We start from the raw sequence: 18635 nt of genomic DNA on the forward strand, positions 1-18635 counted from the left end.
ATGTTCGCGATACCTTTAGTTTCCCCATTAGTAGGGGATATTTCGGCACCACTGATCTCTATAATCGATTTAATTATTCAGATCAGTGTCAGGCATCCAGAATAAAGCTATTACTGCGGTAGCGCAAGGCTCGCAGACAGGTGATGCACGCGTACGTTACATACCCTTCGACCGATCGGGTGCTTTGAATTGCTAAATGCGCGCACGCGTCAAGCCTATCCGGTTCGTAAGTGACTTCGTCACAGAGGCAAACGCGCCACGATTTGCAGACTCTCATTGGACAATCGCTTAAAGCGCGCGTTAACTTCCGATTCTATGGTTCCATGTAAACGGCGATCGATGCACGTAACCCTATGTGCAGTGCACGTGTGCAGTGGGCGTGGTTTAAACTGAAGTGACGTCACACTTACGAACCGGATACGAGCTTGCATGGGCGCTAGAGAGTACCGAAGTGTGACGTCAGTGTGAACCAGAAAGGCAGTGCAAACGAATGGAGTGCGCGCGCGTGTTGGTTCACGCGCGGGTTCTCGCGCTAATGCCTTTTACACACTAATTGTGCGCGTGACGTATTCACTTCGGTACTCTATAGAGTTCCGAAGTGACTATGTCAGGCGCACAAGTGTGTGCGTAAAAGGCATTAGAGCGAGAGCAACAAAAATACTGAGAAACCACCCCAAAACATATAGCCCTCTTGTTGTTCTTGAATATCGAGATTAAAATTTTGTACAAATTTTAAGGATGTGAGAAAAAACAGAGGGTCCACACACACAAGAATGGCATGCTTCAATTCTCATCATGCAAATATTTTATTTACTGTAGGCCTATTTGCAGTGCACGCAATTCTGTATGATTAGTCGTTTCTAAGTTTGGACTACCAACATCATTCCAGGCCTATGACCCCCGAGCTGGATCAAGAGAGCGCACAACTTTCTTCGCAACGGAGGCTCCTTTGGTCGGAACTGCACTTCGCTGGTTCACAAACGACTATGAAACACACGCGTTACGGTTGCGTCACTACCAGCAAAATCAAAACACTTCCCCAATAAGGCTCCTTTCAATGAGGGGGTGCTTCTGCTCAACGCGAATACAAAACGAGGTTAGCAATCATGATGCGAGCACTCATGCTTCAGCATAAATACTTCATAAATATCTTAACTAGCAGCCAGTGAGAGTGGGAATTGGAAACTGCAGCCCGATTGGCATGAGGGGGTGAGAAGCAATGAAGAATTTTTGACCCCCCCCCAAATAATAATAATAATAATAATAATAATAATTAATTGCTTGTTCCGGCGAAACTTGATGTCAGTTTCACACTATCGCCTCTCTACTTTGGTCGTGATGACGCCCTCTCGTGGCGGTAGGTTTGTGAACCCAATAGCAATGCCCTGGGACATTCACCAAGTAACGCCGGGTACGTGTGTGTAGTGACGGGTCATATTGCTACTCTTCATAATAATTGTTGATTTGTTTTATTATTTTCTGGTTTTAGATTGACCCCGACAATAAACTGCAGGACGGGAGCAATAAAGAAAGCACGAACTAATTTTCGTGTTGCTTAAATTTCAACGACTTTTCCCCGCTCCTTCAGGAAGTGCAGGTCAGTATTATTTCTCCTCAGCCAAAATAAAATTCTCGCCGAAAAAACTTAGACAAGTAAAAGAAATTCATGGAACACAATGAAGAATATAGACGATATAGGCCCTATATGCATTGCTTGTACATAGCGTATTCCGCCTCAGCAAACTGAATCCAGTAGGGTTGGCCGGAGGGGGAGGCAAAATGGAATTTTTTCCCAAACGACTGTCCATTTTTTTCACCTGTATAGAAATCCTCAACCCCCGCCCTTTACCTGCACCTATATAATGCGACCGCGCGCCCACATAATAAAAGCGATCAACTTAACCTAAAACGAGTTACAAGTCACAAGTGAAACCTTTTTTTTTTTACTCACAGGATGATTGTTAATGTTTAAATTCAACAGGACGCTGGTTCATCAAAACAGAGCTTAGTTTGTTCTCTCCAATCGAACCCAGCAAAATTCCTTCGCATAAAGGCAATGAGACTGTGGAATTGACATGAATGCTGGTTTCAATTTTTCATCTTCATTTTACTGGGACACGAAGTACATACGTGTTTTTTATGCGCTTAAAAGGATGCCTAACTTTTTGATTTCGTTACTTCACATTTTATAACGTCCTTGTTTTAACAAACAAGTCTAATTTCCAAATCCATTTCAAAGAAGGTGCGGTTTTGGTAAACGCATAAGATTTTGATTTGGCTTTCTTAAAAACAAATCTAGATCTTAAACTAATAGCCCTAAATCCAGGTCCCTCGATCTGTGGCACAACCTATAAGGATGAGTATCTTAAGCTATTTTGTGGATATTCGGTCCAAGCTCCGCCCGAACGACAAATGGTGCGTCACTGATTACCGATCAACTAAATCAAAACGAGATTAGACAGAACAAAGCAATGACTGTAAAACACCAAAACTCAAACCAAACCACCACCACCATCAACCACAAAACAAACAAAACAAAAGCCCGCCACGTAACTCCACACTCTTAAAGATGTTGTTGGGCTACATGTGTGCACTTATATGAGCCTATATATAAATGAACAAGTGAAAACTACCTTGACGGGTGCTGACTAATCAATTATTGACGTTTTTAAAGCCTGGAGTCATGTTGTTCAATGTCATGCCCCTTCTCAAGGGCAGGATGTGCTTGAAAATGTTTTGTGCTTCAATTATGGCAATAAATGTATTTTTTATAAGCACTGGGCTAAAAGGAGTTAATTTCGTAATTGACCCGCTCAATAGTGAAGGTCACTTCTTTATGCTAAAATTTATCATCAGGACCAACTTTTTGGAATACGTGGAGTTATTAATACTGCTAGAATATCTTTTCGTAGCACATTATCATGGGTCAACTCTAATATATGTTTTCTCCTTATACGGGCGATTCACAATAGTGCGCCACCAAGAGTTTGCATCACACTGGCCAATCACAACGCGCGAAATTTGTCGACCATTTCCAAACGCGCATTGGGTCGACAAATTTCGCGCATTATGATTGGCCAACGCGTTGCAAACTATTGTGAAACGGCTGCATTCCTTTTAATTTGCAGTTACTTATGCTGGATAAAAAGGGCTCTACTTGTGAAGGTTGTCTATGGGTTTATTGATGGATGGGAAATGAAGCTGGCTTCAGTGTAGTATTCCTCTCACTGATTGGTTGGAGTTATGCAGTTTGTCCTTTAAGTTAACATGTGATAAAAAACTGCGATGGTTTTAAGACTTACAGAATCTTGGCCGATAACTCTTATTTGTTTAAAATTGATAAAAAAGATAATGACTTGTTTTCTTTTTGTCAAGCTGAGAGTGAAACCTTGATGCGTTTCTTTTGTACGGTACTTGCGAGTTTTCTGCCTCTTTTTTGGAATCAGATCGGCATTTGGCTTAAAAATACCCTGAACATTGATGTGGTTTTGGATAACAAAGCTATCCGTTTTGCAATTTCTAAGAACTCCAGGAAAGTACTCAACTTAATTCTTTTGATTTTCCGCTCTCGTATTTATAAGATGAAAATGAACGGGGGTAAACCATCATTTTGATTGTTTAAAGACGATTTAAAAAGACATTATGCCTTAGAAAGAATTATTTTTACCTCTGACGGAAGTGTTTTGATTTCTCTTCTTTGTAAAATCTAATGTAATACACCAGAGAAACTTGAATAAAAGGCCCTGAGTTGGGGAAAAAACCTTGAGCAACAATCAGTCTTCTTTATGAACCGCTTTTAAACGAAGGTTTATCTCGCCCGGCGTAAATCCATTTTGCGCGGTTGCTTTTAAGCTTCATGCTTCAACGAACACGACAATGTCGTCTGCTCTATTCTGTATTCTATTGTACAGTACACACTTCATGCGCGAGGACCACTGACGCAGTCAAAATGGCTGGTTGAAAATACTCTCTGTATCCCGACTCATCCTGACCGGAGTTTAGGCTGAGAACTCACAGCAATGTCGCTTCACTTCCAGCTCAAGAGTGCCCAGGGTTTCCGGACCCGGGCAGAACGAGTTGCCAAGATTTCATTCCGGGGTGAGTGGCTCGCAGAAATTTGTTTTCAACTTTGTCTTTAGTTTTGAAGAGAGGAGTTCGACAACATTGGTTGTGGTCAATGTAGGCATACGACGTTTCGTATACTGTACAAGTATGCATCGCGCACACCTGTTGTGTAAGGTTGGTCGTCAGTCTTGCTCACCCCACAGAGGATTGTGCGGGTGAAGTTTTGGCTAGTCAGGCTACATTATCTTCCTGTGTCGGGACAAATAGTTGATACAAATGTTTTTTTGGACATGAATTGGGATATCTCTGGTGCAAGAATTAAGCTTTAAGTGTTAAAAAACGAACTCCTCCAAAAGTTCAATTTCAAATGACCATAGATTTACACTTACCCATGTACAAGTAGTAAGATTGATTAAATATGGTGAAATAATAATTAATATACAATGTATTGTAAAAGCTAAAAAGGCCCGTTGAAACTCCATGAAACTTCTAGAAAGAAACAAGATTAATTCGCTCAATTTTTCAACTTTCGAATTTGTGTATCATTACATGTTTATTTGCAGTCTAGGGAATCAATTCATACGTAACTCAGTGACATGTGATCAACGATCCACCAAACAGATGGCAGGGATTTGTGAAGATGTTGCATAATTTGTGCTGTCAGACAACTGTGCTTGACTGTTGCATGGGAATAATTGTGCTGTAAACCAACTCTGGATTGATGAGGACAGCTAAGCACTAAAGTCTAAGAGCCTGAGCCATTTTGTGCTCTGGCAATGACACTTGAAGCTGTGCTGAGTTGTGTTTAGTTGAGAAAATATAGGTGCAAACTAGACCAGACTGTTGATATTTTTGCATATGTACATGTACTTGTGTCAGTGTTCAAACCATGGGTTTTTGCTAACCTGCCTGTATGCAGTACTCTATGTGTGTGTCCATGTACGTTGAATTTGGCCCTGAATATTTGTGTGGGCTGAACAATAGGCAATGCTTTTCTAAATAAAAAAATTGCTGGTATGCACTTAGACAGTGTACATGTAATCCAGTAAATGGTTACTGCATTAGTATACTCCATAAGTCTTTCTTCGGTGTTATTGAAGGATCAGGCTAGTCGGTGTGCTTGTTGACATTTCTTGTCTGAAACCTTAATGAGGTTGAGTGGACAAATGAACTTGGAATCGGTGATGCATGAAAAACAGGAGTGCAAGCATTCAAAGACCTTCTGCTTGTAGCACAGCTCTGTAGAACTTTGAAGAAACAAACTAAGCCAAGGAAAACGATTCCTGAAAACATTCCGCACATGCCTGGAAATGATGGGCCTGCATGTATTGCTGACCGGCTTACAGCCGTGATAACATTCAGTGTTATTTCAGCTTCTCATACATATAGGTGTGATTTTATAGCTAAGAGGTTGTCTTCCAGTTCACCAAAGTGACCTCAATTATTATCTTGTTAATTCCTTGGTTTTCTTGTGCGTAGAATCTACAAATTCGGAGGTCCAAAAGTGTGACATTGTTAATTCCCTGTTACGTGTACACACCTGATCTGCAATATTTGACATGAAAATATCATTGAAAGTTGGAGTTTCCAGCTCCGGTATTGTTATTCCTTTAGCGGGTAAAAAATACCCCGTATGTGTTACTTTTAAATCACTCCTGGAAATTAAAGAATGTTTGCTAACCTTCAAATCATATGTCGCATGTATCAGGGACGCGCACAAAAAGTGACCCCAGATTTATGAAATGACCCAGAATCAAATCCAATTGTCATTGTAATTACAATATTTCCTAACCACCCATGTTGTTGGAGTTGGACCTTTCAACATCTGCCTCAGTAGCAGATTTTAGAGGATAGCACAGTTTGTTTTCTTAATGGGGCTTGCCTTGTTTCTCTTTCCCTTTGTGATCAGCTGTTTATTTAATCATTTTCAAATCAGAAATTTACAGCCAGATTAGAAGAAAAATCTTCCCCACTGGTATGTTGAAGTTCCGCCTCCATTTTTGTTGCCCTCTTTTTTTCTAATTGCGTAGTATGATCTCCTAAACTTGTTTACTTAAAATTTTCTAGATCTGCCTAGAGCTGTTCCTCTTTGGTTGGTTTTCAATTTTATCAGTTTGCAGTTTCACGCCACTGAACGTACATGTATATTGTTTGAAATATCAGGAGGTAAATCCGTAGTACATTTACCAGCATTTACTGTGTATTTTCAGTGAATAATTTAGCCTACATGGTTTTCAGTGTTTACTTTCTGCTCCTTTAAGGCCTACATATACACATACAAATGGAGAGTATTGACCACGAGGTACATACTGCTATTGATTTTCTAATCTTTAAGTCCTGCAAGAAGTATCCAAATCAATAAAATACAGTTAAATGCATAGGAAGTAGGCAGAGTTGGTCACCTGTCCACTCCCAGCGTATTGACGTTTTTTATAAAGGTAGCTGTCCCTGCTTTTAGCAGGACACTATTTGCATGCAGCAGTTAACCACTTGGCGTTTACAGTTAGCAAGTAGGGCTCTCATGTTCATATGTGATGATCACACATACTGAAATTTGCATCCTTGTGGAGACAGTACTTTCTTCTTCAGTAATAAAATACTAAGGTGTGAAGTTGGGAACTGCTGTTTTCAGAAGGCTCCCATTTGAACCAGAGTTACATGTACTTTCCTGGGTTGAAATTTCAACTGAATGCCCCATACGTGCATGTACATTGTAAAAATACTTCAATTTTTGAGTTAATTTCCAAATCTCTATCTCAGGAAATCCTTGTGGAAACTTTTATCTTTAGAATTGCCCTGTGGAGACTTTCAACCTTTTGTCCTGGCTCACCATAAAAAAAATACCCCGGCCGGGTCTCCACAAGGCACCATATTTGAGCACAAACACTCACAGAGGCGAAAGAGAAGAGAATCCATCACAACATTGTATCTAAAGCAGTTTGAGTCAAGATAATTTCTGTGAGTCCATTGAAGTCTAAAGCAGACCTGTGTGCCTTAAATACCTGAAAAATAAATCACGATGGAGCAGACATCAATGGTCTATAATTCTTCCATCATGTCACTCCATAGGAGTCTTATCTTTGCTTTACTGTTTGACAATAAACACACAATACAAGAACAAACACCGCTTATCCCATATTGAACAAACACCCAGCATACCTTTATTGATATAATCTGCCAATCGGGTATAGAATTGCACATGCCTTTTTCACCTGATAACATCCATTGAATTTGAACTTGACTGGGTTAGAATATCACCTTAAATCCAATCTGATAGCATGACACTCATTTCTTACATGTTAAAGTGACCAGCTTTTCTCTAACATTGACATTTTAGGGCTCAGTCAATTTATTATTCGAATATTTAACTTTCAGTTGGATTGAATATCTGAATATTCGGTCGTACCCACCAGCAGATTGTTGATGAACAAACCATATACAGAGTCCGTTGCAATAATGCACACAAATGTACATTATGATCAATATAATAGCTTCTCACATCTAGCAGTATTTCTAGCCACGACTTAGCAAGATTTAAGAGATGACCAATACTTCTTGCACAGTTGAGAATTGTTATTCCTTTTAAATTGTTTTTAATGAATAATTTACTTTTTGAATTGTATAAAGATTTCTGTTGCTTTTCATTTGAATCTGCTTGAAACAAACCCCCATAGTGCAGTTTCTCTCCTTTAAAACGTATTCCGAGCATGTTTTTGGACAGTTCGACTATTGCCCTTGCGTAAAGTTTGGTACTGTTGGAACGGGCTTTCCCTAGAGAGCCTATTTATAGCGGGGATATCATTAACTGGATAACCTCTAGCATGTTCCAGGCCTCCAAAGGAGATAAACATATCTCCTTTGTTCCATTGAGAAGCTGTGTCTCCTTCACGAGTTATGCTACGTAAGCAAAAGGATTTGATCCCCACACAACTACAGTTACTTGGATATACGATGAAAACTGCAGAGGCAAAATTGAGCAGTTTGATTGGTCTCCTGTTGTTCAAATGTTTAGCCCGGTCAGTATTGTTTACTTGGATACGTGTCAAACGCTTCGTTCATCCAATCAGCATGCATTACACACCTGCGAAAAAGATACTTTTACTGTAGCCCGACTAGCTACATACACGAAAACAACGATGCTGTGTGTGGTCATGTACACGGTGCTATACGACTTTTGGTATACCATATGTGCACGTACGTGTACAAGTCGATTGCAACATGGCATGTACACGTACACTGAATACTGTTACAATCATTAACCTGAATACTTGCGATTTTTGACCACCCAAAAGGGACAACCCTTCCTGACCTTTATGCCAAATTCAGGTGGAGTAATATCTATATTATCTTATCACTGTATTGCACCCTTATCATCCGCTCAAGACACTGCTTGTCAGCTTGTGAGACACCAGCACATGCTTGTACATTGAAAACTTTGAAAGTATGGAAGGCAAGATCCGATGCCATTGGCTGGACGACAGCTTTTTAAGTGCCCGAATTTTGGTTAGCAAAGTATATGAGTCTTACTTGTCAATGTAGAAAGGGTGATTTTTGACCGAATAAGCTTATTTTAAGTTATCTTAAGGGGTACTGCAAGTTTTAATATCAAAAAGGAATGTTTCGAAATCTAGAAACAAAGTTGGGAGGCAGTGTCAACATCAGCCCGTCTGATGTCAATAGAAATTCATGATCTCGAAACTCCACTGTCATGGATTCCTTTTCCTAAAAATATAACAATAAAACTTCCAGGAAACAATGTTTGAAGACCTTCCTTCAGTTTACATGTAATTTGTTTTGTCATGGCAAAAGCTGTCCATAAATATAATGTTGCTGTGGTCGTATAGATCGAGAACGATTACGGAGCTCGCATAAGATGCTCGTGGCTAATGTTTGCCCCACTGGCACATGCTCTTTTTCAAAGCTGTTTTTCTCGAAAAGTAGTTTTGACCACAGCGATGTTTTCTGTCATCTTTTTCACATCATATTTTTGGAGCGGAGTTGCCTACGAGTATAAATGTGGTGTCACTGAAAAGCCCGTTCCTTTCTCTTTATTCTCATATGTACATCTCATAAAGTCATAAATGGGGATCGTTCCTCATGCATAGCAGGTCACAATTTTTTAATGACATTTTTACAGTTATTTGAGAAAGCAGGCCCCAGACTGGCAGATCTGTAATGTACATGTACATCATAAAACATGTACATGTAAACAGACACCTCTGCCAAGCACAGAAAGTGTTTGCTAAGCAAAATGTGTGAAATGTTGGTCCAGTAAAGTGTCAAATGCCATTGGTTTTTTTTTAAGTATGCCTACTTCAATTCTGAAAGCTTGTTGATTGACATTCCTTGTCTTTGGAAATTTTGTTTGACTTCTTTTGACACATTTGTGCGTACACGTCATGTAAACCTGTATACTGTTCATAAATGTACGGTATATTACAATGTACATGTACCGGGTACATGTACATATATGTAGAGATCAAAAGTCAGTGGTGTTTGTTGAACAGAATCTTGAAGTAGTGTTTTTTGCAAAAAAGAATTAACTGGAAACAAAAAAAATGAGTCAGTTGACCAGTTGTGTTTCCATTCTCTAATTTAAAGACAAAAAATGTCTTTTTTACTGAAACAAAACTTGTCTGAAGTTGTGCATCCTGCTTGGCATTATGGTACCAGGGAAAGAATTTGTTCATATGACAAATGTTATGTCTTAAAAGATGAAACTTCCATAACTTCTCAACTGTTTTGCAAGTTATCTTGATCTTTGCTGGTGTCACAATCAGACAGGTGTACTGTATAGGCAAATAGTATATGTATTAGTGTGCAGTTTTGGATTTTGAAATGTTTACATACAGTATGTATACAGTATCATACAGTTGTATCATTTAGTGTTGCAAACAGACCCACCTGCATACATGCACAAGTGCAGTTAATTAAATTGGCACCAATTATTATAACTGACGTCATCAGTTCTTGTAACGTTGCCGTTAACAACCACATCTTTCGCAAAACAAAGGCAGAGCATCCAGTACTGCATAAAAGTGCCAGGTACAGATGTACATATAGGTGTACAAACAATTACGCCGTGCTTAACCGGGCGTAAAAAATTCATAGATGCAGATGTCAATAATGGCCGTAACAACCTTGAAATTATATTGCATCAACACCTGTTGAGTGATATTGAAGTGACACTGTTAGGTGTATAGTGCATGTGACAGGTCTGTTTCCCAAACCATACATGCTGTATTCATTGTGGTGTGAATTCTGGTTTGTTCATTCAACACCACAAATGTCTGTAATACACGTACATGTATCATGACCAAGGTGGTCATGCCCACATGCATTCAATACATCATGTACATGTACTGGTATGTATCTCAAGCTTGGCCTATCACGCCAATAAAGAATTAACTAGTTTGGATGTTTCACTGTTTCCAAAAAATTCAGTGAAGCGACGCGTGTCTGCAGGACATATTGTTTTACCATACATGTAGTCCATTGTCTCATTTGCAGACATTCAACAATAGACTGCTTGCGCCCGACAACTCATGTGACCTGTACATGTCAGTGGCTGGGTGTCCAACATCAACAAACTCTGTACACTATAACAAACCATGCTTTGAGTGTTGTTTACCAAAAATGAAGCCAATTTGTGACCTAGTTCCCAGCACATCTAAAGTCTGTGTATTGTACAGACTGTCGACTTTATTTTTGATAAATGATACTTATGACACACTTTGCTTTGGGAGAATGCTATATACATGTATGTTTGTTGTTTGATACCCACTATAGGTCATGTGACTTTAAGTGGCCGCAGTCGGTCCGTTAATGCTTACTAAGATACATGACTGTACATTTACACATGTATGAAACAGAGTTTTAATTTCTGAAGTGGCATTCAGGATCTGTCAAAACAGAAAATGCCTGTTTTTGAAACAGAAACTGATTGGCTATCTAGTTTGCGCACATTGACTGTTGCACATGTATGCATGAACAACTACATGTTCCCGTATGTACCAGTTTGTTGGTTTTCTCTTGCGGTTGGTGTATTTGTTCACATCAGTCAGAGAGCTTACTTTGATGACTTTAATGACCAACATGCTTTTAGGAGGGACAGATGCCGGAATGGTACTGGTCTGCCTTTAACTATAGTAGTTTCATTTTAACTTATGACATACATGGATTTGTGAAAAGATTCAACTTGTTGAAGCAGGTTCCATATACAGCACAGTACACATACTCTTGTATACATTTGTTCACTCTCATGCCTTTGTGTACCACTTTGAGAGTTAGTGCATGCCCACTCGATCACTTTACTGTGGATTTTGAAGCAGGCGACGTCGGACATCGTTCCAAACTTCTTTCCGCGGATGGAGACCATAATCTATTTTGACAAAATACAAACAAATAAAGTTCATGGAGATAACCTGATAACTAAAAAATGATTAGACATGTAACAAACCACCATATTATATGAATCCAGTTGCTCAAAATTTAAAATGAATTCTGAAAAAGTGATTTTACAATAAATAAACATGATCAGATTTGAAAGAAAATATGTCCACGGTCTTTCCAATTTTAAAACAACTTCTCCAGTTTATCTAAATAAACAAAATAACGTGCCGTGTGTATTAAGACCTGATAAAAACATTGAGTTTGTGAGTACATGTATATGGACAGAACATGTACATCAACATGCACATGTGCTCACAAACATCATGGCGGACGGGTCGACAGAGAACCAAAATTGAAATTGATCAAACTAACAAAGGACAATTCGCAATAGCTTAAACATAACGTGGTAACCTTTTTCAAACCTTCTTTCAATTATCAAGGTGTGCAGCATTTGTGGAAAAACTGGAGAACAACTCAAACTTTCAAGTAAAAAACACCCTTTTGTACATTCGGAATTGTAACCTACATGTACTCAGACATCTTTCACCTTATTTTCTCTTAAATGTCACTTATGATTAACAAGAAACACATCACAAAATGAATCTGAAGCCTGATTATATTTCTCAGGTATAAATTGAGCAAACGTTTACATAGTGCGGAAGATCTCCGCATATGGATTTTGGTATAGTGGTTTGCTGGCTGGCGTTGCCATTTTAACAAGCAACAGAAAGTGACCACGACTTGGTGGAATTTTAGTGCATGCACACAAACTAAGTAGAAGGGGTGAACATACGTGTGTACGTACTGCAAACTTCTGCAGCAAGTTGCGTGATTGCTGTCAATTTGCCTTGGTCTCTTTTGACATGGCTGAGTACTTTGATTATTTTTTCAAAACACGTGTGCACATACATACAAGTACATAAAGTGAATTATTAAAAAAGCCATGGTTACAAGAGATTCAGGACAAAATTTTATGATAACTGTGAAGCATTTTGACACATAATCGTCCTGATGTAAATTTTGACTGACTTACATGTGTACATGTACGCGGAGGATATATGTACCATACCAGTATGCACCAGTCAATGTACAAGGAACGACTTAAACCCAATATACATGCACGTATATACATGTACCTGCGACTTTCCTGGACTGTTAGTCATGCATAACAAAACTCACATGTCGACTCTAATATATTTGCATGCCCAACCAATTTGAAACATGGACGTTGACTTCCAGACAATCAATAGACATTTCCAAATTTTGCAAAAATATAGCTTGCGTTTTGTACATTGTATGAGGCTAACCCAGCAAAGTTCACATTGTACATATTATGTACACAAGAAGATGTGCATGTATGCAGGGTGCTTCCTGCAAATACATGAATGCTTCAAATGATTTTTCCCCTGGCATTTTGATTAGCTGCTGAAATCCATTATGAGGAAGGTTTTCCTAATACACTTAGGCCTTTGAGCGTGTTCCGTGGCAATTGTGTCTGAATGTGAAACTTGGCTTTTAGAAAGGCCTATAAATACTGAAAAAAAGTACTATTCTTAACATTTGAAAACAGTGAGTGTTTTTGTCTCCATTGGTTGCCTGTGGAAGACGGGCGTACATTTACCTGATGTAGCGGCGCTGGAGCAATTTTCAAAGGGGAGGGAGGGCAGTTGTTAGACCATCAGGCATCATCAGCCATTAATAGGCCAATCCATGAAGTCCCACCCCATTATACGCGTAGGTCCTGCAAAAACTGGGACCATGCCCTCCCAGTCGAAAAAGGGGAGGAGGGGAGGAACCACTGGCCCCCTGGGTCCCCTGCCTCCGCCACCTCTGGCCGAACATCTGGAGATCCATGCAGGACCTCCGCTACAAGTGCCTGAAATTTGTGCCATCCAAGTTTGCTATGGCCAAGCGTTTTGAGGAACTTTGTTGGCATCTTCCCTCATTGTAATAATCATGTCTCAATCGAACAACCACATGCTTCTCCAATGGGTGGTGAAAACTACAGGGTACACGTGCATCATTTATTATCAGATGAAATCAGCTGATGTTTTTTTTGTTCGTAGTGTAATCACTTGATATCTTTTCTCCGTCTGCAGGAGTAAGTCAAAGCACTGCTGTCATTGAGAACCATGGGGGTGAAGTCATATGGAATGAGGTGAGGTCCGAATCCACTCAAATCTAGGACTGATGATATTCCCAATCCTAACTGGCACAAAATTGATGCATTTTGAATTAATGGCAACTTCAGTGGCACATCATTGATTGGAGCAGTTCCGTGCACATGTAAATGTAGCTACGTGCGCACACACACATGTATACATGCAAGGCCTTTTATCCAACTGTCTGATAGATATGACCTTTAATAATTGGACACATCAGTGTGTTGCATGGTGGGTAGGTTGCCCTGGTATTATGAACCTATTCATGCACGATACAGTGTATTTCTGTACAACAAAAGGTAATTGGCTTCAAATTCTGCTGGTGCTAGTACATGTCACAATGTACATGGGCTGATGTTTTAGACATACATGTATGCTTTCTAAATACTGCTTTGACCCCATGATCATGATGATAGGGCATGTCCAAGGTAAATGCAAATTACTGGTATGTTGCACTTAAATTAATTTCTTCCTCACACTAACCAACTATCCCTGAAATCTTGTGTTATTGCTTGTTTTATTGCTCTAGAGTCTTTCAACTACACATGAACAAGTGGAATAAAATTCTTTTTTGTTGGTATGGAGTGATTTCTGCACTTTCGTTGTTGGTATGTGAAAGTGCATTTTCGCTCATTCGTGGTTTGTTCTTATCCATAAAAGTAATCGTTTTTTGGTTTTGATACATCAGGGTTTTGAATGGCAACTTGGCAGTGCCATCGAGGACCACGAGGCCATCGAAGTTGGCGTCTACAACTTCAACAAGATCCTCAACAATAAGTGAGTCGCTGCCTTCGCCGGTGCAAGCATCAAGTCAGGACCATTTGGGAAAAAAGAAGTGGATTGATCAATCTGTTTGATCATTTGGTTGTTCTCTCAATCAGAGAACACTGAAAGTGAAGGCCCGTAGAAAGCAGATAAGAAATAGTAGTAATAATGACCAAAAAGGCCAAGTTGAACAACTCTGATGAAAAGCTTTCCAAAATACTACTCTATCGGTGTGTATTAATGTTAACACTGAAATATACTTTTCCAGCATATTTTTTGACTCACCACTAGAGCCAGAGTTGGTTCACAGATTTGCATCGCAGGATTCCACACTTTTGTGTAAGCTTTCACTGGATAAGAGCTTTGTCTCGAAAGTACATGTACAGTGGATGCATTGTGCGTTAGTTCATTGCGAATTGCGAGATGGCTGAATTCCTTCATTTTTCAGGCCAGCATGATCAGTTGACTTCTTTCCTAGTCATTCTTACGTGAGTGAAGCACGTTTGCACTGTTGAAGTGGAAATTTTTAAAACTCCTTTCCCCTCAGTTTCTGACCATTGTAAGCCCCTTCCACAAATCCCTGAGATTCCATTTCTTGTTCCTTCTTTCAAAGCTGAGTCAGTAAGGAACCCGGTATTTAAGAACGTATTGAATGAGGCTTTAAAGTAAAAAAAAGAAGAAGAAATTATCAATTGACATAATGAAATTGATATTGACCGAATGTGTGAGAAAGTTTTGTGTGACCACATTTGCACTGTATTATTATTCATGTCCAGTGAAAATCAGCTTTCAAAGAGCTAGCATTACATGATTATTGATTGGTAAAATAAATAAAACTGCACTGCCAGGAACAGCATATAGCCATACAGTTACATGTGTATCTTCACCATCTAGATTACATAAAGTCCAGTTCCTTCAAAATTGGTCGTACGTTTCACAACAATTACAAGTGCTTTATTATTTACATCTATTATCTAAACTATGTACAGGCTGGCAGAATAATATCATTCATCATCATCATAGTTCATCAGTCGACTCATTTTAGGATGATCACAAATGATTGTTTTAGGCATTAAGAAGTGCTCTGACAGCCGTAAAGTTGGAAGGTACATTCGAGTCATTTTCAAATGGTCCTCACTTGCAGATTGTTTGGGAGCTTCAAGATGATTCTCCAGCAACTAGCACACGAGCCACACATCAGCATCTCGGAACCACTCTTAGATGCAAACAACACTGCCACAGGGGTAAGTCCCATAGTCCAGTCTTCTTTGTCTGCACATAGGTGCAGTTAGTTTGAAAAGGGGGGGGGTCTTTCCTTCAAAGGGTTAGGGTGAGGAGCTTTGTCACTTTGGTGGGAAAATATTGTATGCATGTACAGGTCCATGCTTGTTTGTCATAGACCTCGATCATGGGGCAGCCATCTTGCTTGTCTACTGGAGTCTATTGAAAGTTTTGACCCCAACAGTTGAGTACGATTGATTAATTAGAATTCCTAAATGTGTACAGATCCACAGGTGCGTGTGTGCACAAGCACATGTGAATGAAGATGTAAATGTACTGGGGCTTGTGCAGCTAGGCTGTGGGTGACTGTGCGCGTTAAAAAACAATGCCGTATTTTCATCACTTTGTGGACCAGCAGCACTACACTATATACCATTCACAGCACTGTAACCAAACTGAGGCTGGAAGGAAAGTAGTCTGCTCCCTGTCATTCATTGTTCTACTATTGTCAAAGGGGCTACAGGGAACAAGACAAACATGGCAGCTTCATGATAAACGTCTATGTGATGTGATGAGTGAATATTACCAGTACCTGTTGAATGATATTGTATTCTTGTGTGCGCTATTCATCATGGAAATTTTTTGCACCAGCCTGTCTATTCTTTGCCAGTGTGGGAGATGTTTCACATCAGAGTGAATTATACCAACTCTGTTCATTTGGAGAATTTGAAAGTTTAAGGTACCAAGCACTATCAGGACTTCTTGTGGTAAATTGGCTCCAAAAGTATATGCTTGGTTCTGTGATTTTGCCCACGGACAGATCGTCATCAACTTTGAGATCCACTATCAGCCGCCGGACGGCACGGCGGGAGACTGGATGCTGGAAAACTTCAGCCAGAAACGCTCGCGCTCCCAGGAGAACCTGCTGTTTGACGATGATGACATCGACTTCCGCGGGGGCCGTCAGTTTGGGTCCCAGACAAGTCTCAACACGATAGCGACAACCAAAAGGTAGCAGTCTCGGTTTTGTGTTGAAAAACTCTTGCATATTGTATAAGAAACCGTCCATTATTTGGCCAGAATACTGTTCTAGCTCTGTCCAAAAGTGACCTATGACCCAATGAAGGCACAGAATCAAATTTACATGCTATTTAAAGAAATGTGCCGATGATTTGTTGGTGCTGTTCTCATATGTACAGTCTTGCAATAAGATGGGTGGATGCTTCGTTCCCCTTTGTGCCATCTCTCTATAAACAACAAGGCATTTGTTTGGATCTTACTCGTCACATGATCGGATCATAGTCCACTCAACAGCAAACTGCAACCATGTATTCCTGAGACATTTTGATGTGGCTCATTGTGAAAAAGCTATGTCTTTCAACAAGATTACCATATGATATAACATTTCTCACAAGTTCTTTTGCTAAGTTTATTTCTACACCAGGACAGGTGAGAGCGGTGACCACTTGTCAACAAGTGGTCGATGTTGCCTGGTATCAAGAATGCATTTTCATACATAGGTTACCAGGAAAAAATCACAGTGGACCTGGGGTGGTCAAGTCACTCGGACTTGCCAGTTAGTCGTTGGCTTTTACTTGTCTTGGAGTCCCCATTCAGAAGCTTGCATTGTGTTTTTTTGCTTGGTTGCAGCAACAAGAGCGTGATAGGCAGCGTCATGAGGCTCCGTCACGGGAAGAAAAAAAAGAAGGGAAACCTGGGTAACCTCCTGGGTGTTGACAACCCACAGCTAGGCATGGACTTTCTGGATGGAGGTAAGAGCAGACTCTCGCTATTATTCTACTTTTTCCTGAGGGTGTCGTAATTAGGGGTGAAGGTGCAGCCTTACAAATGGAGCATTCCCAACGAAACAGGATTTTTGATCCCAAGAGGGGAGTCGGGTTGGCAAGGTAGCTCTTTCCTGGCCTTCTACCTCTGTGGTCCCGGGTTCGATTCCCGGCCCCGGTCCACATGTGGATTGGGTTTTCAGTCCCTACCTGACTCCGTGGGTTTTAGCCAGAATATTCCTTTGGGGGTTTCCTCTCACCTCTCAAACTGTAACTGCTTGCCTCCTCTTTACTGATGTAGCTGAATGTGGGTCGTTTGGCAGCTGCCTGAGGCGCCCTTGTATGCCATCGGCTCAACCACGTTAAATGAATTCATTGTTCCATGCTTAACGTCTTAATTGTACAACGCATTTGAACATATATATATGAAATTTGCGCTTTATAAATGAATACATTATTATTATTATTAACACTGAGTAATATCAGTGGTTTGATCTTTTAATATCAGAGTTTTTGATGCTTGTACAAGAGGCATTACAAGAAGCCAAGAACAAGGCTGACATCGTCCCAGCCATTTAGCATATTTGGGAGAGAATCATGCCTTTTAGCCATTAACCCCCCCCCCCCAAATCACAGCAACAGTATTTTTGTCATTGCTACAACCCTCCCAATGGATGTTTCATTGAACTTTTCTTCACAGGGATGGGGCTCCTTGGTGGCTTAAAAGATGACGAAGGGTCAGCTGAAACGGCCAGTAAGAGTGACGAAGATGACGACGAGCATGTGATACCTGGATCCAAGAAACTCCGTCCCATGATGGGACAGGATGCCTCCTTCAAATCTCAGGACTATCAGGTTGGTGACTACACATCTGTGAAGCTGCTAAAGCCACTTAAAAATCAATTCATGGGTTTAACATTTGCACCCGACTGGATTTCACACCCTGCTAAATTAAGAAATTTTTTTTTGAGATGATTTTTTTGGGGGTCCAACAGATATTTCTCTGAGAAATATCTCCCCAAATGCACAGTTGTGTTGACTCGTACGCAGACAGTGAAATGTTTTTATATTATACAGAGCAATAAGTGGCTGCTCGTACACCCTATGAAGTCTTGCACATTAATGATGCAAGCCTACAGATGAACTTTAAATGACCTGATGAAAATGTCTTGCATAAGAATGTAATTGTTTATCAACACACTGGTGGTAGAGCCACAAGAATACTGAACACGGCATTACAAAACCA

At 40.1% G+C, this 18635-nt stretch overlaps 1 protein-coding gene across 10 annotated transcripts in view; it reads left to right on the forward strand.

Moving 5' to 3' along the window:
* The first annotated feature begins 3890 nt into the window (after window positions 1–3890).
* The window catches only part of otof (otoferlin), a 93927-nt gene continuing 79182 nt past the window's right edge, over window positions 3891–18635 (forward strand). For 9 of the 10 annotated variants that reach the window (XM_087148346.1, XM_087148352.1, XM_087148353.1 and 6 more), the window contains exons 1-7: window positions 3891–4098; window positions 13557–13615; window positions 14308–14396; window positions 15529–15628; window positions 16426–16616; window positions 17256–17377; window positions 18090–18244. In XM_087148346.1, the coding sequence (XP_087004472.1) occupies window positions 4020–4098; window positions 13557–13615; window positions 14308–14396; window positions 15529–15628; window positions 16426–16616; window positions 17256–17377; window positions 18090–18244 (795 nt within the window). In that variant the 5' untranslated portion in view covers window positions 3891–4019. The remainder of the gene's footprint in view (window positions 4099–13556; window positions 13616–14307; window positions 14397–15528; window positions 15629–16425; window positions 16617–17255; window positions 17378–18089; window positions 18245–18635) is intronic. The other variant, XM_087148354.1, reaches the window with a different exon arrangement.

The sequence above is a fragment of the Acanthaster planci genome, linkage group LG18 (genome assembly GCF_054643075.1).
Source record: "Acanthaster planci isolate LZ-2023a linkage group LG18, COTS_SCS, whole genome shotgun sequence".
Classification (NCBI taxonomy): domain Eukaryota; kingdom Metazoa; phylum Echinodermata; class Asteroidea; order Valvatida; family Acanthasteridae; genus Acanthaster; species Acanthaster planci.